The sequence below is a fragment of the Cimex lectularius genome, unplaced genomic scaffold, assembly GCF_000648675.2.
Source record: "Cimex lectularius strain Harlan isolate CLEC.00 unplaced genomic scaffold, Clec_2.1 scaffold43, whole genome shotgun sequence".
In the NCBI taxonomy this organism is placed as follows: domain Eukaryota; kingdom Metazoa; phylum Arthropoda; class Insecta; order Hemiptera; family Cimicidae; genus Cimex; species Cimex lectularius.
The window spans coordinates 791,630-810,688 of record NW_019392661.1 but is presented as its reverse complement, the minus strand read 5'-3'; the positions used below and the strand labels follow the sequence as shown (position 1 = coordinate 810,688).

At 34.0% G+C, this 19,059-nt stretch overlaps 2 protein-coding genes across 2 annotated transcripts in view; both read right to left on the bottom strand.

Annotated features, from left to right (window-relative positions):
- LOC106662535 (ABC transporter G family member 23) overlaps positions 1 to 771 on the bottom strand; it is a 37,711-nt gene extending 36,940 nt beyond the window's left edge. The window contains exon 1 of the mRNA XM_014386707.2: positions 602 to 771. The gene's annotated coding sequence lies outside the window, so the exon portion shown is untranslated. The remainder of the gene's footprint in view (positions 1 to 601) is intronic.
- A 3,659-nt stretch (positions 772 to 4,430) lies between these two features.
- Positions 4,431 to 12,982, bottom strand: LOC106662534 (25S rRNA (cytosine-C(5))-methyltransferase nop2). Its single transcript, XM_024224888.1, has 11 exons — positions 12,762 to 12,982; positions 12,532 to 12,705; positions 9,135 to 9,364; positions 8,904 to 9,067; positions 8,669 to 8,836; positions 8,387 to 8,582; positions 8,196 to 8,324; positions 8,031 to 8,130; positions 7,608 to 7,960; positions 7,281 to 7,544; positions 4,431 to 5,454 (listed from the first exon to the last, which is right to left on the bottom strand). Exons 1-11 carry the CDS (start codon positions 12,859 to 12,861, stop codon positions 4,579 to 4,581), a joined length of 2,754 nt encoding a protein of 917 aa, XP_024080656.1. The 5' UTR covers positions 12,862 to 12,982; the 3' UTR covers positions 4,431 to 4,578.
- Positions 12,983 to 19,059: the final 6,077 nt, after the last annotated feature.

Sequence of the window (19,059 nt, the reverse complement as noted above, 5' to 3'; positions counted from 1 at the left end):
GTTTAGCCCGCGCTTTCTTGTGTGAAATAATTTCAAAATTGACAAATCCTCTCTTTTTATTTTGACATTTATTCAGTCCAGTCGTACTTTTAGGGAAGATAATTCTTGTTTGATGTTTTAGATATTTTTTTATTTGATTAAGATATACTTGCTGTTGGCTTTTAGACACATTCTTCTGGTACAATTTGCTTGTTTTTGTTCATATTTCTATAATTTTTTAAATAGTTTTGTACGCTGAAATCCCGGGTTAATTAGGGTTGAAGCTTGTAAAAATCTATCAGGGATCTAAATAAATTTTCTATACGATTTTTTTGCTGCTGTCTGACGTATTGAAATAGAAAAATACGGATTTAAAATTTAAAACCTGGCAATATACAGGACGCGACAATTTAAAGATTTTAATTCAAGAAACACAAGAATGGACTTCTTAAGGTAATCAAGTCATCAATGTCTTCCTGTCTTGTGTTTATTTCGTTGTAAAAATTTTCTATTGATGGAATAGTTTTTTTAAATTTTCTTAAGAAACACGATTAAAATATTTAAGTTTAATCCATCGATGTTTGAATATGCCTTAAGAAACACAGAAATAAGAAAAACTCACCTTAGCTGTTTCGAAAATAGGGCTGATTTTCCTCCCTACTCCACAAGAAAAACGCAGGAAAAAAATCCAAAAGGATTGCAAGATTGAAAATATCGCGTTTTATTTTTCAAGCGAGACTCCGCGGTAACGAGTCACAAACGGTCTTCACGGCATCTGAAGAATAGAAGGAATCGCCGTTTTGCAAGAGGACGCCATCGACCGAGAGGGGGAATTGTTTACACCCCCTGGAACGCGTCTTTGCCGAATAACAGACGAGGTTGTCATGCGATCTGTCAAGACAGACAAACACGCACATTTTCCCTTTTGAAATATCTAGCTTTTCTTATTAAAAACGACTTTATTACTAATGTAAGCGTATTGGGCCTAATACAGTAAACCAAGTAAACCAAGGAACAGAAGAATACAATACACAATACATTATTATAATTGATACAAACAAAAAATAGAAATACTGATACAAAGTATAATAAGCATGGCTAGTAGCCGTCTGCTGAGTTTATTGCATAAGAAAGCTTACAAATACAGAAATATTAAAACAAAAGAAATTCGAATAGTAAATTTACATATAACAGGTGTATGAACTACAATAGATGGAAACATGAGAAAAAAGAAGAAAACAAAAAGAATTAAATAAGAACAAACTACCTCTTGAGAACTGAAAGAGTACCAAAAACAAAGCAGTAAAAGTAAAAGTATATATGTACAGGGACAATTATTGCATATCTGAAAGCCACTCGTATCTCACTCTCCAGGCGTGCCGAGCAAAGGAAATTAGCGGTAAAGAGGATACTTGGTTTTTTTTTTTTTTTTTTTTTTCAATGGATACCAGGGACTGGAGGAGTTCCCTCCTGAGTACTGCAGCTGAGCTGTACAGCTTATTGTACTTTATCCCCGGCTCCATATTTTGGGGGAGGGCTCGCAACACAAATGTGAACTTGAGCCCCCGTTGTACCGATGTTCTTCCATCGAAGAAACTCATTTTTGAAGGGGGTTGGGACCAAATTCAGGGTCGCTGAGATCCGATCCCGCCCCTTCCATTGATGAGTGCCGTGTCAATTTCTTTCAATTGCGGCCACCGGTCCCCTTAGGCGTCAGAAAAAGTCCAGAGGCGACGGTGGGGATCGAACCNCCGACGTTATAAATTGTTAAAAAGACTACTCGACTCACGATCAAAATTAGACCTTGAAAATAAACTTTTAATTTACAAGACAATGATTAGACCTCTCTGGGCGTACGGTTGTGAAGTGTGGGGCTCAACCAAGGATTCCAATTCCCAGCGTCTCCAATCAATCCAATCTAAAATTCTCCGTCAAATTATAAATGCTCCTTTTTACGTTTCAAATTACACTATCCATAAAGACCTACACATCTCGTTTGTACATGAACTCATCAAAACCCGATATAAAAAATTTCATCTATCACTGAACACACACAGTAATCTATTCGTACGAAATTTATCACTACCTGAAAATCCTCCAAGACGATTGAAGCGAAAGTGGCCCCGAGACCTTCTCATTGAGTGAAGACTGAACAAGATATCAGTGTGAAGGAGTGTTACCACTGGGCAACTTCTCCTACAAGAGCCTCAAATGATAATTCAACATATTTACTGAATACATCACTTGTAGTTGTAAATACCAAATAAATGTAATTAAAAAAAAAGAAAAAAAAGACAGTATTTAAACTCTGGAGATGACTGTCTTTCCCAAGTAAGATACCCGCAGCAATTCTAAGAGAAGAGAGCGGACTCCCAAAAAGTGATATGAATCTTCCCTGGCGTGGCTGTGACAAAGTGGACAAGTTTCAACATGAGGATCATTCAAAACCCAGGGTTGGAATTTCGAATATAACAATTCTCCTCTTAGTTTGAATAGCCAACTCTAATATTAAGGTCCTGGGAAAGGCTCTGTTTATCTGTGCTTTTCACGTTATTCACAGCTTCTTCTCGATGAACTTCATTTATTTTGTAAGGAAGCACTAAAATGTCCAAGAGATTCTCCTGCACACCGGAGTTTTGCCAGGGGCATGAGTATTTCTGGGCTAGAGAAGCCCATTGATTATACCAGGAGATATTCTTTCTAGTTATCTAGAGCGATTATTTTAGTCAGTCGACCTTCTGACTCAGTATCTTTCGACATATATTTTAGGTGGAGGGAAAAGGTATACAAGAATAGATGAGGCAAACAGGATTCTAGTGTTAGCATGTAATTTGGGGAGAAAGATGGTAAGATGAAAAGTTTTTTAACAAAAAAACGTTGAAATTTTTCCACAACCTCCTAGTTCTGGAAACCCCATACTTGAGCGCCATAACGTACCACTGTGTGCAGGACACTGTTATAAACTTTTAGTTTGGTTTCATACGGTACAAGCTTGTTGCGAAAGAGATTTACCCAGACACAGTTTAAACCTGTTTTTGCAGCCGAAATTCTTTCTTCAAAATGGTGAAATAGGGAGTAAAAATAACACCCAGGTATTTGTACCTATCACCACTTGGATTTTGTTACCCTTATAAAACCATTTTTCAGAGGCTGCCGGTTTACCCCCATTGCGGAAGATCATAATTTTTGACTTTTTTAAATTTACAGATAAGTTCCAAAGATCACAAAAGGACTCAAAAATTCGAATATTATTTTGCAAACTAGCCGGACTCTTAGCAATTAGGACTAATCATCTGATATAATATTTTTATTTTGGTATTACCAACAAGAATTCCTCCTTCTAGTATATTAACAATATCGTCCACAAAAAGGGCAAATAACATAAAATAGCACACAGCCTTGTCTTACTCCAGTCCCCATTCTGAAGTATTAGAAATTCCTTCTGAGGTCCGAACCGCTGAAGCTCCCGAGGCATAAAAGCATTTAAGTATACACACAAACTTAGAAGAAATACCCATGTTTAAGAGCTTTAGGAATAATGATGAATAAACAGAATATATATAGTATTAAAGAGGTTCATTAGTGCCTGTCCAGTAAACCAAGAAAAAGAAGATATAATATTAAAGAAATTTATTTGTGCTGATCCATTAAACCAAGAAAAAGAAGAATAGTATAACTTCTTTAAAACTTTGTTTCAGTTGATAAAAACCACCTCAAACTATTTGATTTCTGTTAAGCATTTTTTCTATTCTGGTGGTTTGATATTTTTAAGTTGTACCATTTTAAGTTTCAAATTTGTTTGAGAGGTGATTTTAAGAGATATAGATTTGGCTAGAATTTAACTGCATATTTTCTGTCTTAGGTTTAAAAAAATTAAAAATACAAAAGTAAATCACAAGTCTATTCAATGTTTTTCAATATTATTTCAATTAATTTTTGTTTTTATGTTAGGTCTTAGTTGAGGTGAAAAAGTTAGTGCCATGAGCGGGATTCGAATCCTTGACCTTCGGCTCAATATGCTGCTGCTCTAACCACTTGAGCTATCGTGACTTCGATCCACTCGGACACCAACTCCCCGATTCAACCTACAACCTTTAGAATTTTCCCTCTTTTTGCCATTTTTCAAATATCACATCGTTCATCTCAACCAAGACCTCACATAAAAAGAATAATTAATCGAAACAATTAAAAATGGTCAATTAGACTACTTTATATATATTTTTTTTTTTGGGGGGGGGGGAGTTGATGTAGAATATATTTCTTTCCTCCTCCTAAACTTAAACCTAAGCAGGTCTATTGTGGAACCACTTTGCCTTACAGCCATATCTTGGAAAGCATTCCTATAAAACTGAGCACTTGCCTTAGTACCACTAGAATTTAACTGAATATTTTGAGTGTTGGGTATAAAAAAAAAAAAAAAAAAAAAATACAGAAAGTAAATCACAAGTCTATTCAATGTTTTAAAACATTATATTAAAATAAAAACAACAATGGCTTAATTGCTGTAAAAAATGATAATTTTTAAGACATGTTGGTGTAAATTAAAAGCAAAGTTTTAATAAAACACATATTTACAATACCTAATAATCACAAATGTAATTAATTGCTGGCATTCGATTTCCTCTTTTTCTTCGGGCTTTTATTCACAGTGTCTGGGGTTTTTGGGACTTGGAGAGTCGGTTTGTTTGTTTTTGGACTCTGGCCTTTTGTCTGTGCCTTTTTATTTACTTTCCCCTCTTGGCTTTTTTTATCTTCAGTCTTATCGGGTCCTGGCGAAGTTGAAATTGACTGTTTTTTATTTTTGTTTTTGAATCTTAATTTATTTTTTGCAGGGGTTTGTTTATTACCAGGGCTTGGCTGTTGAGGAGATTGTTTATTACCACCAGGGCTTGGCTGTTGAGGAGATGGTTTATTACCACCAGGGCTTGGTTGTTGAGGAATTTGTTTATCACTAACAGGGCTTGTCTGTTGAGCTCCTCCCTCAGGTGAGCTTTTTGGACTTTTCGGAGCTTCTTTTAACTGTGCTACGTTCTTTTGTTTTTGTTTGTTTTTATTTTTCTTCTTGAGTTTCATTTTGGCCGATTTTGAACTATCGCCTGTTTCACTTGGTTCTTTCTCACTGTTTGTTTTTTCCATTTTTTCCTTTGGTCCCTCTTGTTTTTGTTGACCTTTTTCTAATTTCCGTTTTTTTGGAGAGCTTTTAGGACTTTTCGGAGCTTCTTTTAACTGTGCTACGTTCTTTTGTTTTTGCCCTTGATTTTCTTGGACCTTTTTGTTATTTTGTTTATCTTGGTTTCTTAATTCTTGACCTTTTCCTTTAACTTTTTTTTCAAATTTCTTCGGTTCCACGTCTGCCATTTTGCTTCTATTTTTACCCCTACCATGCTTCGGGGCCTTTAATTTCGGCTTTTTGGGGACTGCCTCAGTATCACTTTCCTGTCCTTCATTTTCTCTATCCTCGTTGTCTTCCGCTTCCTGAAATATAAAAAAAAGCAAGAAAATAAAATAAAAACGTCTTGATACGAGAGGAAATTGTTTACTAATTTATAAGAATTTCAAGGTTTTTCCTACCCAATGTTCACCTTTAATGATTTACATCGAACAAATGTATTTAAATATTGATAATTGAAATTAAGAGAATACAGCTGGTACACTTTGTTTTTCTTACTATTAAAATTACTAATAAAAATATATAAATACTACTACATAAGTAACAATGTCAATTATTAATAAATTAATAATTAAACAGATTTTGCATTAATTAATTGATTAATTAATTCGTAATTAAGCCTTTAGTTTATTTTTATTTAAAAAATCAAACCATGTTTTAAATACCATTTCATTTTCAGAACCTATAAGGCTATTAAAATTGAAGGGCTTCTCTACCTCTTTGCAACTAAAGATTCATCGAACGTGGCATTTCGTGCTTCTTCATACTCCGGACAATCCAACAAAATATGTTGAATTGTCTCGGGTTCATCACATGTTTCACAATTTGGAGAGGGTCTTATACAAATCCTGTTCAGATAAGCCCCACATATGCAGTGATTTGACCTAATTCTGACAATCGAAGAAAAAAAAAACAAAAAAACACCTTGCTTCCAACTCATTGCGAAAATCCATGAAATGGGACAGGGTTCAGGAATGAAAGCCTTAAAAAAAGAACCTGCCTTATCCCTATCGTACGACTTTTTCCATTTCTGTGAGTTTTTTAGTTAGTACCCTCTTTATATCAGATTTAGGAATTTTGACATACTGGACTTCTGGACCCAATGTAGCTTCCTTTGCCAACTTAAGCTGGGAACACACTTACCCGACGCAAGTCCAAACTCCGATTTTCCATAAGGTTGTATTCCCCCGTGCACATCTACCCGATGCTATGCCACGCTAACCTGCCCGACGCTCTGCGATCCCCACTATCCAGATTTTCGTCGGGTCGCATTGAGTGCAGTCGAAGACCAAACAACCGGACACTCATATTTTTATTCAAACTACATGTATTATTGTCGTTATATTAATTACAACATACTTATTTTAATATAAACCAAATTAACTGTGATTAAAAATTAATCAAAACACTGGAATGCGATTTTTTGATATAATGAATTTAACTAACAATTTATTATAAGGTTTTGCTCAAAATAGTGCATTAAGAGCAAAAGATGCGTTGCGATTGTGATAGTGATTATTGTGATAAACGCTGTGGACTGTATGTGACGTGTGCTTGCGTCGGATAGATGTGCACACCCCATCAAAACGTGGCAAGGCATCGCATGGCGTAGCATCGGGTAAGTGTGTTCCTGGCTTTAAGGATGGATCCAACTAAGTAAGGTGGTTCATTACTGGATTTAAGAACTAATCTATCTCCTTCTTATCTGGTCCGTTCAGATATTTGTCTTTGCTTAAATAGGCCAACAATTTATACATACAATTTTTCACACAAATCAAATTGTGCATTTTCAATCAAAGACTTGATTAGTCTTATCTTTCAACTGACTTTTGGCATTTTGAAAAAAAAAAAAAAAAATCAACTGAACACAAAACCTTTACAATAATAAATCTTATATACCTTATACTTTATACCTTTGACATCAGTTTTTGGTTCTACTAGTAATGTAAAGCAATTACGGTGGAATACTAGCAATTAACTTCTAAGAAAAGGGGCATTCAAAATCTTACCATCATTTTCGTCTTGTCTTAGCAAGCATTAACATCTAACACATATTGTAAATACTCATATTTTTTTTATCGCAATTAAATCCCTTCGAATAAAAATAACAGTAAAATTATACTGAACGTACCATTTCTTCTTCTCCAGCTACTGTCTTTTCTTCCTCTCCATCGACTTTTTTAATAGTATTTGAAAGTTTTTTAAGTTTCGCTACAAAGAAGCCGTCCATGTTGTGAGTATGAGGGTAGAAACGACGTGTCAGATTCATGGATGGGTGGAACCTAAAGTTCCTGTAGTTTGTGAAACCTGGCGTACCAAAATCTAGGCCAGTAGGTACCAACTTTACATCTCGCTTTTTCAATGCATAATCTATAACCCACTCGTTTTCTTCAGGCTGCAATGCACAATGCCAAGAATTAAGAAACAAAATTATTTATTTCTTTATTTTATTACTTACAAGTATAGAACATGTAGAATATACTAAATAACCTCCAGATTCGGATTTGAAATCAAGACAGTCAATTGCTTCTAATATTAGTGATTTTTGAAGAGTACAGCACCTTTGTATATCCGTTTCATCTTTACTTGTTTTCACGCTTGGATCTTTCGAAATTATACCCGTTCCTGAACACGGAGCGTCCAACAAGACTCTGTCAAAACCTTTCATTACCTTTGTAAATTTACGACCGTCATAGCTGCAGATGATGGAGTTAATAATTCCCATCCTGTGAAAGTTTCCAACGATGGCTTTTGCTCTGTCTTTTGAAAAATCGTTAGCAAATAAGACACCTGTATTTTTCATAATGGCAGCTGAAAATAACAGAAAATAAGTCAGCAAGGAAAGATTAAAGTAAATTAAAAAAAAAAGGATTTTTTTTACCAATGTGAGAAGCTTTGCCTCCTGGTGCTGCGCACATGTCAAGGATTTTTTCCCCTTCTTGTGGTGCAAGAGCCATAACGGGTAGCAAACTAGAAGCACCCTAAAAACAAAAATAATAATTAATAAAGCAATTGTTAAAATAAAAACTCACAATAAAAACCATACTTGAATGATATAGTGTCCTGCTAAATATTCAGGTGTAGCACCAACAGGAACGGGTGAGTTATAGATGACTAAACCGACTTTGGACCATTTTCCGACAGGATCGAGATTTACCCCTCTAGCAATTAACGCCTGGAAAATAAAATTACAAAATTTAACTTTATTTAATGGATTAGAAAAAGGTCAAAACCTACTTGAGCCAAATCCCTTCTTCTTGTTTTCAACGTGTTGACTCTCACTGTCAACGGCCTTTGGATCTCTGAGGCCTCTAGGAAATCCATAAGATCGGTCAGGGGAAAGAGCTCAATGAGTTTTTCCACAAGGAAACGATTATAGCTGAAGTAGTTGCAAAGGTCTGTTTTGAGTAATTCTAAATACTCGCTCCTCGGCCTGAACATTTTACAGAATACGGTTTAAAAACAATTAATAAAAATTGAAAAACTAAATTATGTTAAAATTATTAAGGCCATGTTTACCTTCCCTCTTCCCTGAATTTTGCAAAGTTTGATAAAACCATGAGGTTGTCTTTTATTCTTTGTTCAACTTCAACGATACTAACTGGTTTGTCTATTTCTCCATTTTCTGGAAAGGCAAAGACCTCCCTATTTGCAATGTTCAACTGCATTTCTTTGTCGGCTTCCTCTCTAAAATAAATAGAAAAAAATTAAAACTGTACAATTTGTTGAAAGGAATTGACAAAAAGAAACATACTGCTCCTTTTTTTGCTTCTTCTTAAGCTTCTTAGCAGCCTTTTCAATAGGCAATAGATCGTCTTCATCTTTCTTCGTTTCTTCGTCGCTCTCATCAGTATCCTCTTCTCCAAATGAGTCGTCATCTAATTCATCACTATCTTGTAAGTCATCTAATTTCCCAACCTGCCAAAATAAATGTTGAAAAATTAATAAAAACAACCTTGTTTCGATTAATTATATTTAATATTACTTTAAGGTCTTCACTGTCAGAGACATCATCATCTGATTCCTCAACATCACTATCTTCTGATACATAATCCAAATTTTCGTCTTCACCTTCATCTTCAATTTTTCTTTTCTTCCCTTGTTTAGCCTTCGGTTTAAGCCATGTTTTGTTGTCATCGGTAAAACCACTGACCCCATTTACCTCAGTGGTGACTGCTTTATTATTTTCCTCTTCTCCTTCTGAAGAGTCAGAGTCTGAAAAATCATTGCAAACATTACATCTAGTTTAACTTCAAATAATGTACGTGTCCTGCTTGATAATTGGGTAATTAATGTGATTATGCATGTAAATTTGTGTGAGGTATGAACAAAAGATACTATAAAATTTCAATAATTGTATACAATCTAGATTTTCTTTGGATTGAAAAATTATCATGCATATATCTTTTTTTATGCCGACACTTCTCGGCACCGTGGTCCTCTACAATCTATTGTAAAATTCGATCAATGGAAAATGTTAGAAAAAGCTCACATCACAAAGTTAATAGCAGTAGACTGATTACACAATGTTTTGGGTTGTGCCATACAGTATAAAATTTCGAATCTGAAACAACCATACCAGAAATGTCTGACGGCCAAAATTGTCTAAAAAGATGGCCAAATTTGGAAAACACTACATTTTTAAAAAGATATACAACTACTTCAAAACCAAGAAAGTTGGACAGTCAGGCTCTTGGATCTAACGATAGAAAATATGCGGTTGTTTCATCATTTCCTATCGTTTCTACTATGCCTATCGTTGCTATTTGATCTGCGGTTTAGCTGACATATTTCAGCTTTTCACCATCATCACTTTCGGGTTGGTCTAGTGGGGTCTAATGAAGGTGAAAATTACGATTTCGGTATTAGTCCCAACATTGCCAAGGACTGTGTAGATCAGTGGTACCCAAACTTTTTTGTCCCATGGACCCCTATCTATAGCCAAAAATTGCCCACAGACCCCCAAGTGAATACATTTTGTTGAAGAAGTATTTATTGAAATTATAAATATATATAAATTATAATGTTAATTACTTTTGTTTAAAATAAAATATAAAACAATTAATGACTGGGATGAACGTGATGAGATGTTTAGTGTATACAGGGTGAGTCATTTTTTGATGCACCATTGGAAAATCAACGAGGGTGCGTTTAAATCTGACTCGAGGCTTATTTACTTAGATTAATATGTTAATAAAAGAAAGTGAGTCAATTTTCGGTGCACCATAGGAAAATCAACGTTGGTGTGTCTAATTATGACTCGGCACATTTTATTTTGTTAGTCTCCTACCAAAAAATAGGTGAGTCACTTTTCGACACACCATTCGTTACAAATTAGTTTTAGTAGGTTGGAAGGAAAATAAACAAAACCAATATTATTAAAACATTCACTAATTTCATGGTCCGCTTGACCAATTAATATATTACAATTAATTAAGGTTTTTAGTTGAGATAAAAAGTCAATGGCACGAGCGTCGCCATTTCATTTGTCGTTGAGAATCCAACCCGATTACACGACATTTGAAAAATGGCAAAAAGGAGGGAAAATTCAAAAGGTGTAGTTGAGATAGGAGGTTGGTGTCCGAGTGGATCGAGGTCACGATAGCTCAAGTGGTAGAGCAGCGGCGTATCAAGCCGAAGATCATGGGTTTGAATCTCGCTCGTGCCATTGACTTTTTTATCTCAACTAAAAACCTTAATTAATTATAATTATTAAAACATTCAAACACAATGTAAAAATTAAAAAAAAAAATCTTCACAAATTAATTTGATTAAGGTTTAAGAGTATTTTTTTCATCCGATCATCGTTTTACGATAGACTAGGCTACTGTGTTGCAGCAAATGGAGGTCTGTTCGAACAATTATTATAATGATTTTGAACGTTTTTGATTTGCTAACAAAGGAGATTGTTACATTTATTTAATTTTTTTACTTCCAGAAAAAATTAAACCTTAATCAAATTAATTTGTGAAGAATTTGTTTTTTAATTTTTACATTGTGTTTGAATAATGTTTTAATAATATTGGTTTTGTTTATTTTCCTTCCAACCTACTAAAACTAATTTGTAACGAATGGTGCGTCGAAAAGTGACTCGCTTATTTTTTGGTACGAGACTAACAAAATAAAATGTGCCAAGTCATAATTAGACGCACCGATGTTGATTTTCCTATGGTGCACCGAAAATTGACTCACTTCCTTTTTTTAATGTTAAAATCAAAAGAAATAGGCCTTGAGTCAGATTTAAACGCACCCACGTTGATTTTCGAAAGGTGCGTCAAAAAATGACTCACCCTGTATATGTCCAGCTCAATGTTTCTGAGTAGCAACCGCAAATCCCCACGAGCACTAATTTCTAGTTTTTTTTTTTGTGATGTAGTTCATAACGGCACTGAATCCACATTCGACCAAATAGGAAGATGGGAAAACAGTTAACAACTTTTGTACAATAACCCGTAATGCAGGATATAAAATTGGGATATATTTTTGTAACCAGAATTTGTGGTATCCTTGTTCAAACATTGGTTTAAGTTCGTCATTTGTGGATATATCAATAAGCTGCTCCTGTATTAGTATGGATTCACCTGTTTGGGAACTGAGTTCGTCCACGCGCAAAAGGGTTCAACACCCAGTCGGAAATATACAAGTGAAGAATGTCTTCAAATCTTTGGTTCAGGTCTGTATGAAGAGCCGTTAAGTGTTGACATAAGCAAGCAAATCTTCATCTCTAATTTGCCACTTCGAAAGATTTGGAAACTGAGAACAATCTCCTCTTCCCAAGTTTTGTTTGTACAGAAAAAAAGTTTTGCAACAAATGCAGATATTACGCTTTTAGTTTGGATTAAATTTAATTGGTCACCTTGAGAGTCTCAAATTAGTTCAATTTGGCAAATTTAAATCTGTCATACAGGCTATGTCATTTTTTGAGTTAATTAAATTGTGTCGAAAATCATTGCCTTTGCGTTCCAAGAATTCCAACACTGAATCAAAGAGCACATAAAATCAATCTAAACATGCACTTTTAGATAACCAACGTAATTCTGTTTTATATTATATTTTATATTATATTATTTTATATTAAACCTTGCGCAGACCCCCTGACGTTGTTCAGACACCCCAAATCAATTTTCATTTTTCATGGACCCCCTGAATGATATTGAGGGGGTCCGTAGGGACCACTGGTGCAGATATATCGCAATACTGTTACAGTCCCCAGAGGGTTCGTAAGAAACTAAGATGCCAGTAGACTGGTTTCCTGAGCAGAAACTTATTTAAAAAATTAAAAAATAAGATCTTATAAATGGTACTATTGCTGGATCAACGACCACTTGACAGGTAAAGTCAAAGACTTGCCTTAAATAGAATAAAAATTAAATCAGACTCACTGTAAGATTTTTTAAACAATTTCTTTTCTGTCAGTTCCTTCTTTGGCTGCTTGTCCTTAAGGTTAGTCTTTTCTGCTTTTTTCAGAGCCAGCTTTTGTTTCAGTTTCTCCTTGATTTGCCTTTTCTTCGCCCTCTGCTTTTGATTGCTACTCAAAGGCTTGTCCCTCTTGTTATCTGGAGCAAAGTGAACGTGAAACTTTTGGAGAAAAAAAGAAAAATTCAATACACACCTAACGGGAAAGGAAACGTGGGGTCTTTCTGTTTCTTCGCCTTCCTCCCTGGGCCTTTTTTTTGCTCCTTCTTCTCATCAAACAAAGCCTTTCGTCCCATCTCTGACCAATTTAAGCGATCTGAACCTGAAGAACTTATCCAAAATCGAAATCGGACTTGTCGAGACAAACACGTGGTGTCGGAACGCAGAAAATGAAGCTTGGGTGTAAAGTGTAAACTGTAAACGAATAACCTTCAGGCCCACCACGTGGTCGCCCAGATCTCATGCTAGACCTCTAGTGACGACAAACATGCGTACTACTTAGCCAACTACATAAAACTATTTCATTTTCTTAAAAGTTCCCTCATAAATATGCTGAACATCATGTACATGCTGAAGCTGTAGCATAATTAACCGTTTCAATGTTTAAATCTCAATAATTAAGTGATAATTTATACACATAACTCAGAAATTTTGTATGCAATTAGTTATTATAATATAATAAACCAATAAACCATCAACAGTTATTATCCATTTATTATACAGGCAAAACCTACTAAAAATATACAGTAGTTACAAATATACTTAAGTAAGATAATATAGAGATTCATTGTAAAACATAAATAGGTAATTAAAGAAATAACTGAACTAGAATTACAGTAAAAGAACAAATAATTGTAAGTTTTTTTAGAAGATAGTTGGTTGTTTTGAGCTATCAGGATTTCAAGCCTAAAGCTGACCATCAGATTAATCCATATTTGATTAGTGGTTATAATTGAATATATTTATTCTTTGTATTTAAGGTTTTTAGTTGAAATGTGTGTTGATTAGTGACCGTTAATCGATAATTATTCAGAAATCGTGAGATGTGGTCTGGGGGTCACCAGACCGCATCTCACGATTTCTGAATAATTAGTTTTTAGTTGAGATGAAAAATTAGTATCCTGCTCATGACATTTTCATCTCAACCAAAAACCTTAGATAAAAAGGATAATTAATTCATTATCAAGTTGAAGGATCCTGAAAACAACAAACTGTAAGAATTATCTTTTAAAAAAGATTAAACAACTTACCACATGTTCATCATTTGTAATAATTGGAAGTGTGAATTATTAAATAGAACATAACTATAAATATAATCAGTTAACATAATTGACAGAATACAAACAAAATTTATCTGAAATAATCAACAGTAATGTCCAATAATTATTAATAATTATAATTTTATATATTATAAATAATTATTAATTTCAATTTAAAATGTCAATATTATCTTGGTATGAGAGGTGTGAATAAGAACCTTCTTTTATGTAATTAGTCTTATGGGTGGAAATAAAGTATATTTCGTGCCCGGGATGAGAGCTGGGAACATTAAAGTCTAATTTGAAAAGTAAATAAGGAAACTAGAGAAGGTAGACTCTGATTATTCATAAGTTTATAAAGGAAGTAAACTTTTAACTTTTCCAAAGTGAAGATATCAAAGGAATCCAAAATATTAACGTAGTCATGTATAGCCTGGGAAATTTTAAATTTCTAAGCTGTGTATTTTAGAAATTTGTTCTGAATCTTTTCTAGTTGTTGAATTTGTTTATTGGATATGGGGCTGACATGGATGATGTGAGAATTGAAATTCTACTTACTATTGAAAATGACACCGAGATCTTTTATCTCATTATCTATAGTATAATCATAATTAATGTGTAAGAGATAATATTGCATTTCTTAATATTCAGCACCATTAATTATTCCATTGACACACTCCATGAGTAGAGTTTCAGTCTGGAGTTCAAAACTATCCTGAAGGGTTTTGATGGTTTTATAAAACTTTAAATTGTTGGCCTAAATTAGGGAATTGCCATTTTTAATGCACTATTTCAGATCATTAATATTGTTGTTAAACAAGGGGAGAGAGGTGTCCTCCTTGGTGTAAAACTCACCAACACGAACCCATTGAAGGCTTTGTATTTTTCCTCGTTTTTGATGAAATCATTTAACATTGGTGGCCATCCTTATAGTAAGAGTAACCTTGTATCTTAGACAGATCAAAAGTCTGTGTTTGATCTCAATATTTTGGTTTGGCTCACAATACATACAATTAACACTTTGGTATTTTTAAACCTATAATCATGCTTGAAACACTCTATGCATCACCTGTAAAAATTTGGTTATCTAATGATCTGGAAAGACCCAAGTAAAGGCTATCCTCTGAACTACATTTGGAAAATATTCATAGGTTAATCTACCTTTTGAACAATTTAATAATTTTCAATTAATTAAGGTTTTTAGTTGAGATAAAAAAGTCAGTGTCACAAGCGGGATTCGAACCCACGATCTTCGGCTAGATATGCCACTGCTCTACCACTTGAGCTATCTTGTCTTCGATCCACTCAGGCACGAACTTCCCACTCAACCCCACCTTTTGAATTTTCACTCCTTTTTGCCATTTTTCGTGCCATTTTTCTTTTTTATCTCAACTAAAAACCTTAATTAATTAATTAATTGAAAGATATTAATTGGTCAAGTGGACCACGAAAACTATTGAATTTACTAAGTTAACATGAAGTATACCTTTACTAAAAGCTCTCCGTGGCCATTTCATTTGTTGCCGAGAATCAAATAGATTACACGACATATGAAAAATGGCAAAAAGGAGGAAAAATTCAAAAGGTGAGGTTGAGATGGGAAGTTAGTGTCCGAGTTGATAGCTCAAGTGGTAGAGTAGCGGCGTATCTAGCCGAAGATCGTGGGTTCGAATCCCGCTCTTGACACTGACTTTTTTATCTCAACTAAAAACCTTAAATAATTGAAATATATTAATTGGTCAAGCGGACCACGAAAATTAGTGAATTTAATATTTTAATAATTGTTCAACATTTTCAATTCAAGGAAAAGTTTCATTTCTGTAAGTATTTTTGAGCTATCTCTTGTTGTACTAAACTATATGTCTTCTTCCTATTCTTCTTTTTTTCTTTGGTTTATCATAACTTTTACACTTATCAATAAATTGACTGGATTTACTCCTACTGCTACCTGAAGCGTCGGTGTTGACATTGTTTTATATCCTTTAGCTTCCTGCAGCAATGCCATTCTTTGGCTTTGTTCAAATTTTGACTTTATATTTAGGCTAGGAAACCAGACAGCAGCCCCGTATGAGGCTATTGAGAAATAAATGCTTTTGTAAACTGTTGATAATGCTTTAGGTCCTATACAACATTTTGCTTTACTGATTCTACTTAACCTTGCCAAATCTTCCAATACTACTCCTGGGTGTTTTACCTTTTTATTCTGTTTGACTTGCTTTCCTTCTATTCGGATTATTAGGGGTATATTTAATTAGCCTTTCATGATCAATGTATGGCATTTTTCAGTAGTACATTTTTAAGTTGGTTTGATAGCACCATTCGGAAATTAACTTAGAGGCTACCTCCGCTGTTTCCATTAATCTTTCTCCTATATAATTACTATGAGGTCAATAACAAAAGCAATAGTTCTAAAAACACATCAAAAATTATATTCTAAAAAATAGGTCCCAGCACAAATCCTTGCAGACAACCTCTCTTATATTTCTTTCCTTGAAGTACCTTGCTATCAACTGGAACAAAATTCTCACGGTGTTGATATTGTTGTTTTTTATTATGTTCAGTTCTATACTGTTATTTTAAAGCAAATTTATTGTGGTACAGGCTTAATTGGTGGTGGGGAAAAAAAAAAAAAAAAAAAAGGAAATTTCAGTAACAATTAAATAGGAAAAATGTTACATAAAACCATAATTGATTACAAAACAAACATGTAAAATTATCTTCATTTTCTGTAAAAAAATTCCATGTATTCTCATATGCATAAATAGGTATTTATGATGTGTTTCACAGGAGGTCCGAAGTCGTTGAATGTACTGTACTATATGCAACAAGTGACTTTAACCAGTTTTGAAGGGATAAAAAAAAGTTAGAATTTGTACTCATGATTTCTAACTATGAAGTTAGTTAAGTTAATTAAGCAGTGAGACTGTATGATTATGTCAAACCTATGAAATAGGTCTGAAAGTGGAAAAAAAAAAAAAAAAACGTGACTAGTTTCACAAATTTGAAAACTTTGATCATTGGCATTAAATTATATCATACAATTTTTTTTTTAAATACTTAATTTAAGGCAATTTGATTATTCTGCACATTTCACAAAGGTCTTCTTTAATTTGTTTTAATAGAAACAAATACAAATGACTAATTTACAGCAAAAAATAGGCCCTGATTGCATGCTGGCGATAATTACTAATGTGCGTTGTTTCATCGGTTTTTTAGGAATGTAAATATCAGATCTCATGGACACATTTAATAATTATTGGTTAACAAACAAGTATACAGCATATCACGCTCGTGGCAATCACAAACGATCACAGAATAGCCTGCCTCTTACCAATTTAAAACGCATTAACCCTGGTTTAAAATTTCCATTTCAATTATGCATAACACTAATTTAAACTTATAATATTTAGTTCATTATTGTTTATTTATAGTCATATAGGCTGATGATCTTCAGTCTTAAATATGTTGATCATTTTTTCATCTAGAGGAATGTGTTTGATGATATTAGTAAATAATTTATGGGAAATAAGAAAAATTGATTATTCCGCAAATTGTAAAATGACTTACATGACTGAACAAAAATTACTAGAGGGATTCAAACAAATTTAAAACTCGTTAGTTAACCTTACATCAAAATTGGTTTCTCCTTGGGCACAAAATTGACTTAAATTGTTTTATTAATAATAATTTAAATTTTTTCCTTAAAGACAATACCCCCGCCTAAGGGAATTTATTTTCATCTGTTTCCAAAAATGATTACGAATTTTCAGTTTTATTCTACAAATGTTGTAATTTTTATATTTACAGTTTTATTCTTTTTATTGTGATTGCTTGAGAGCATGTATACATGTTTTTAAACTAAATGTTATTATTATAATTTCAATTAATTATTTTTAACATTAATTTATTTCATATATATATTCAATAGTCATAATTGGCTGTATTAATTATTTTAATTAATTAAATGTGTAAGGTCTTGGTTGAGGTGAAAAAAACAAGTGTCATGAGCGAGATTAATTAATTAGTTTCATAAGATTACCAATTATTTGATTAAGAAATTGTTCAAACTGTGCCCAGTATTTGTCAATTGGTGTAATTTGGTTGGCCATCTGTTTTTGCGCAGAGTTATGCACGGAATCAGTGAATAATGATGCTGGTTGAACATTTGCCATTCCAAAATTATGTGAAACCAGATTGTGGAGTCTCACAGAGGTTAGGGTTGTTGATTGCTAGAAAACAGTAAAGGTATGCCATATTCTTTTTATGGTCTGTACATACCATAATCATCATCTTTAAGGATGGTTCAAGTTTAATGTTCTACAGTGGCTGATAGTTGGAAAGAACGCTTTGGTATTAGTTCTCTTTGTTGTCTACAACCACTCTTGTTTCCATGTCAGGAATGAACCATGTTGAGCCCAAATTTTCACATATCCCAACGGCACTCTGTCAAAGACAATCTTGAGTAGATTTTTCTGCCAATCTACCTACTGTTTCATTACCTTCATTTTCAGTATGTTTATCCAACATAACCCGACCTACCATTTCACTGTCAGCTTCCTAAGAAATAAAAATCTCCTCAGTAGCTTAATTGTGGTTTTGGTGGTATTTTATCAACAATATTATATAGAATTGTTGCCATTGGAATGGCAAATATTTTTATATAGCGTAGTGCTGTCTGTAATTGGGTCATTACACTATCTCTTTCCAATGGCCTTTTGTTGCTTGCATCAATGCCCAAATTTCTGCCTGTTGTTTGAGCACCAAGCTGCTAAGCAGAACTTCATGCCCACGACGTTCCCTTCCACATAATAATACTACAGCACATCCCACAGATCCACCAATACTGCTGGTATCCATGAGTATCAACATCTCGACTGGTAGAGGAAACCGTTGAACTCATTAATAGGACTATCACCAGGTATGAGAATAGGGTAACCCTCATATGGATACCTGCTCATAAGGGGCACTATGGCAATGAGGAGGCGGACAGCCTGGCCAAGGAAGGATCAAATACTGAGTTTGTCAGACCAGAACCGGTATTACCCCACTCTTTAAGCACAGCAAAAGAGAGTATAGGTAGCTGGGGCATGAAACAATTCCTTAAGGAATGGAATATGTCCCCCGGATGCAGGCAATCGAAGGAGTTTCTGAAGGAAATCAAACCTAAAGAAACGAAATGGCTACTCTCTAACTCTAGGAGGGGAATAAGGAGGCTGATAGGTATCCTAACGGGCC

Coding starts and splice junctions, on each gene's coding strand:
- LOC106662534 (XM_024224888.1), bottom strand. CDS start 12,861: ATGGGACGAAAGGCTTTGTTTGATGAGAAGAAGGAGCAAAAAAAAGGC. Junction 12,706..12,761: donor CACGTTTCCTTTCCCGTTAG/GTGTGTATTGAA, acceptor ACTTTGCTCCAG/ATAACAAGAGGGACAAGCCT. Junction 7,961..8,030: donor AGGCAAAGCTTCTCACATTG/GTAAAAAAAATC, acceptor TGTTATTTTCAG/CTGCCATTATGAAAAATACA.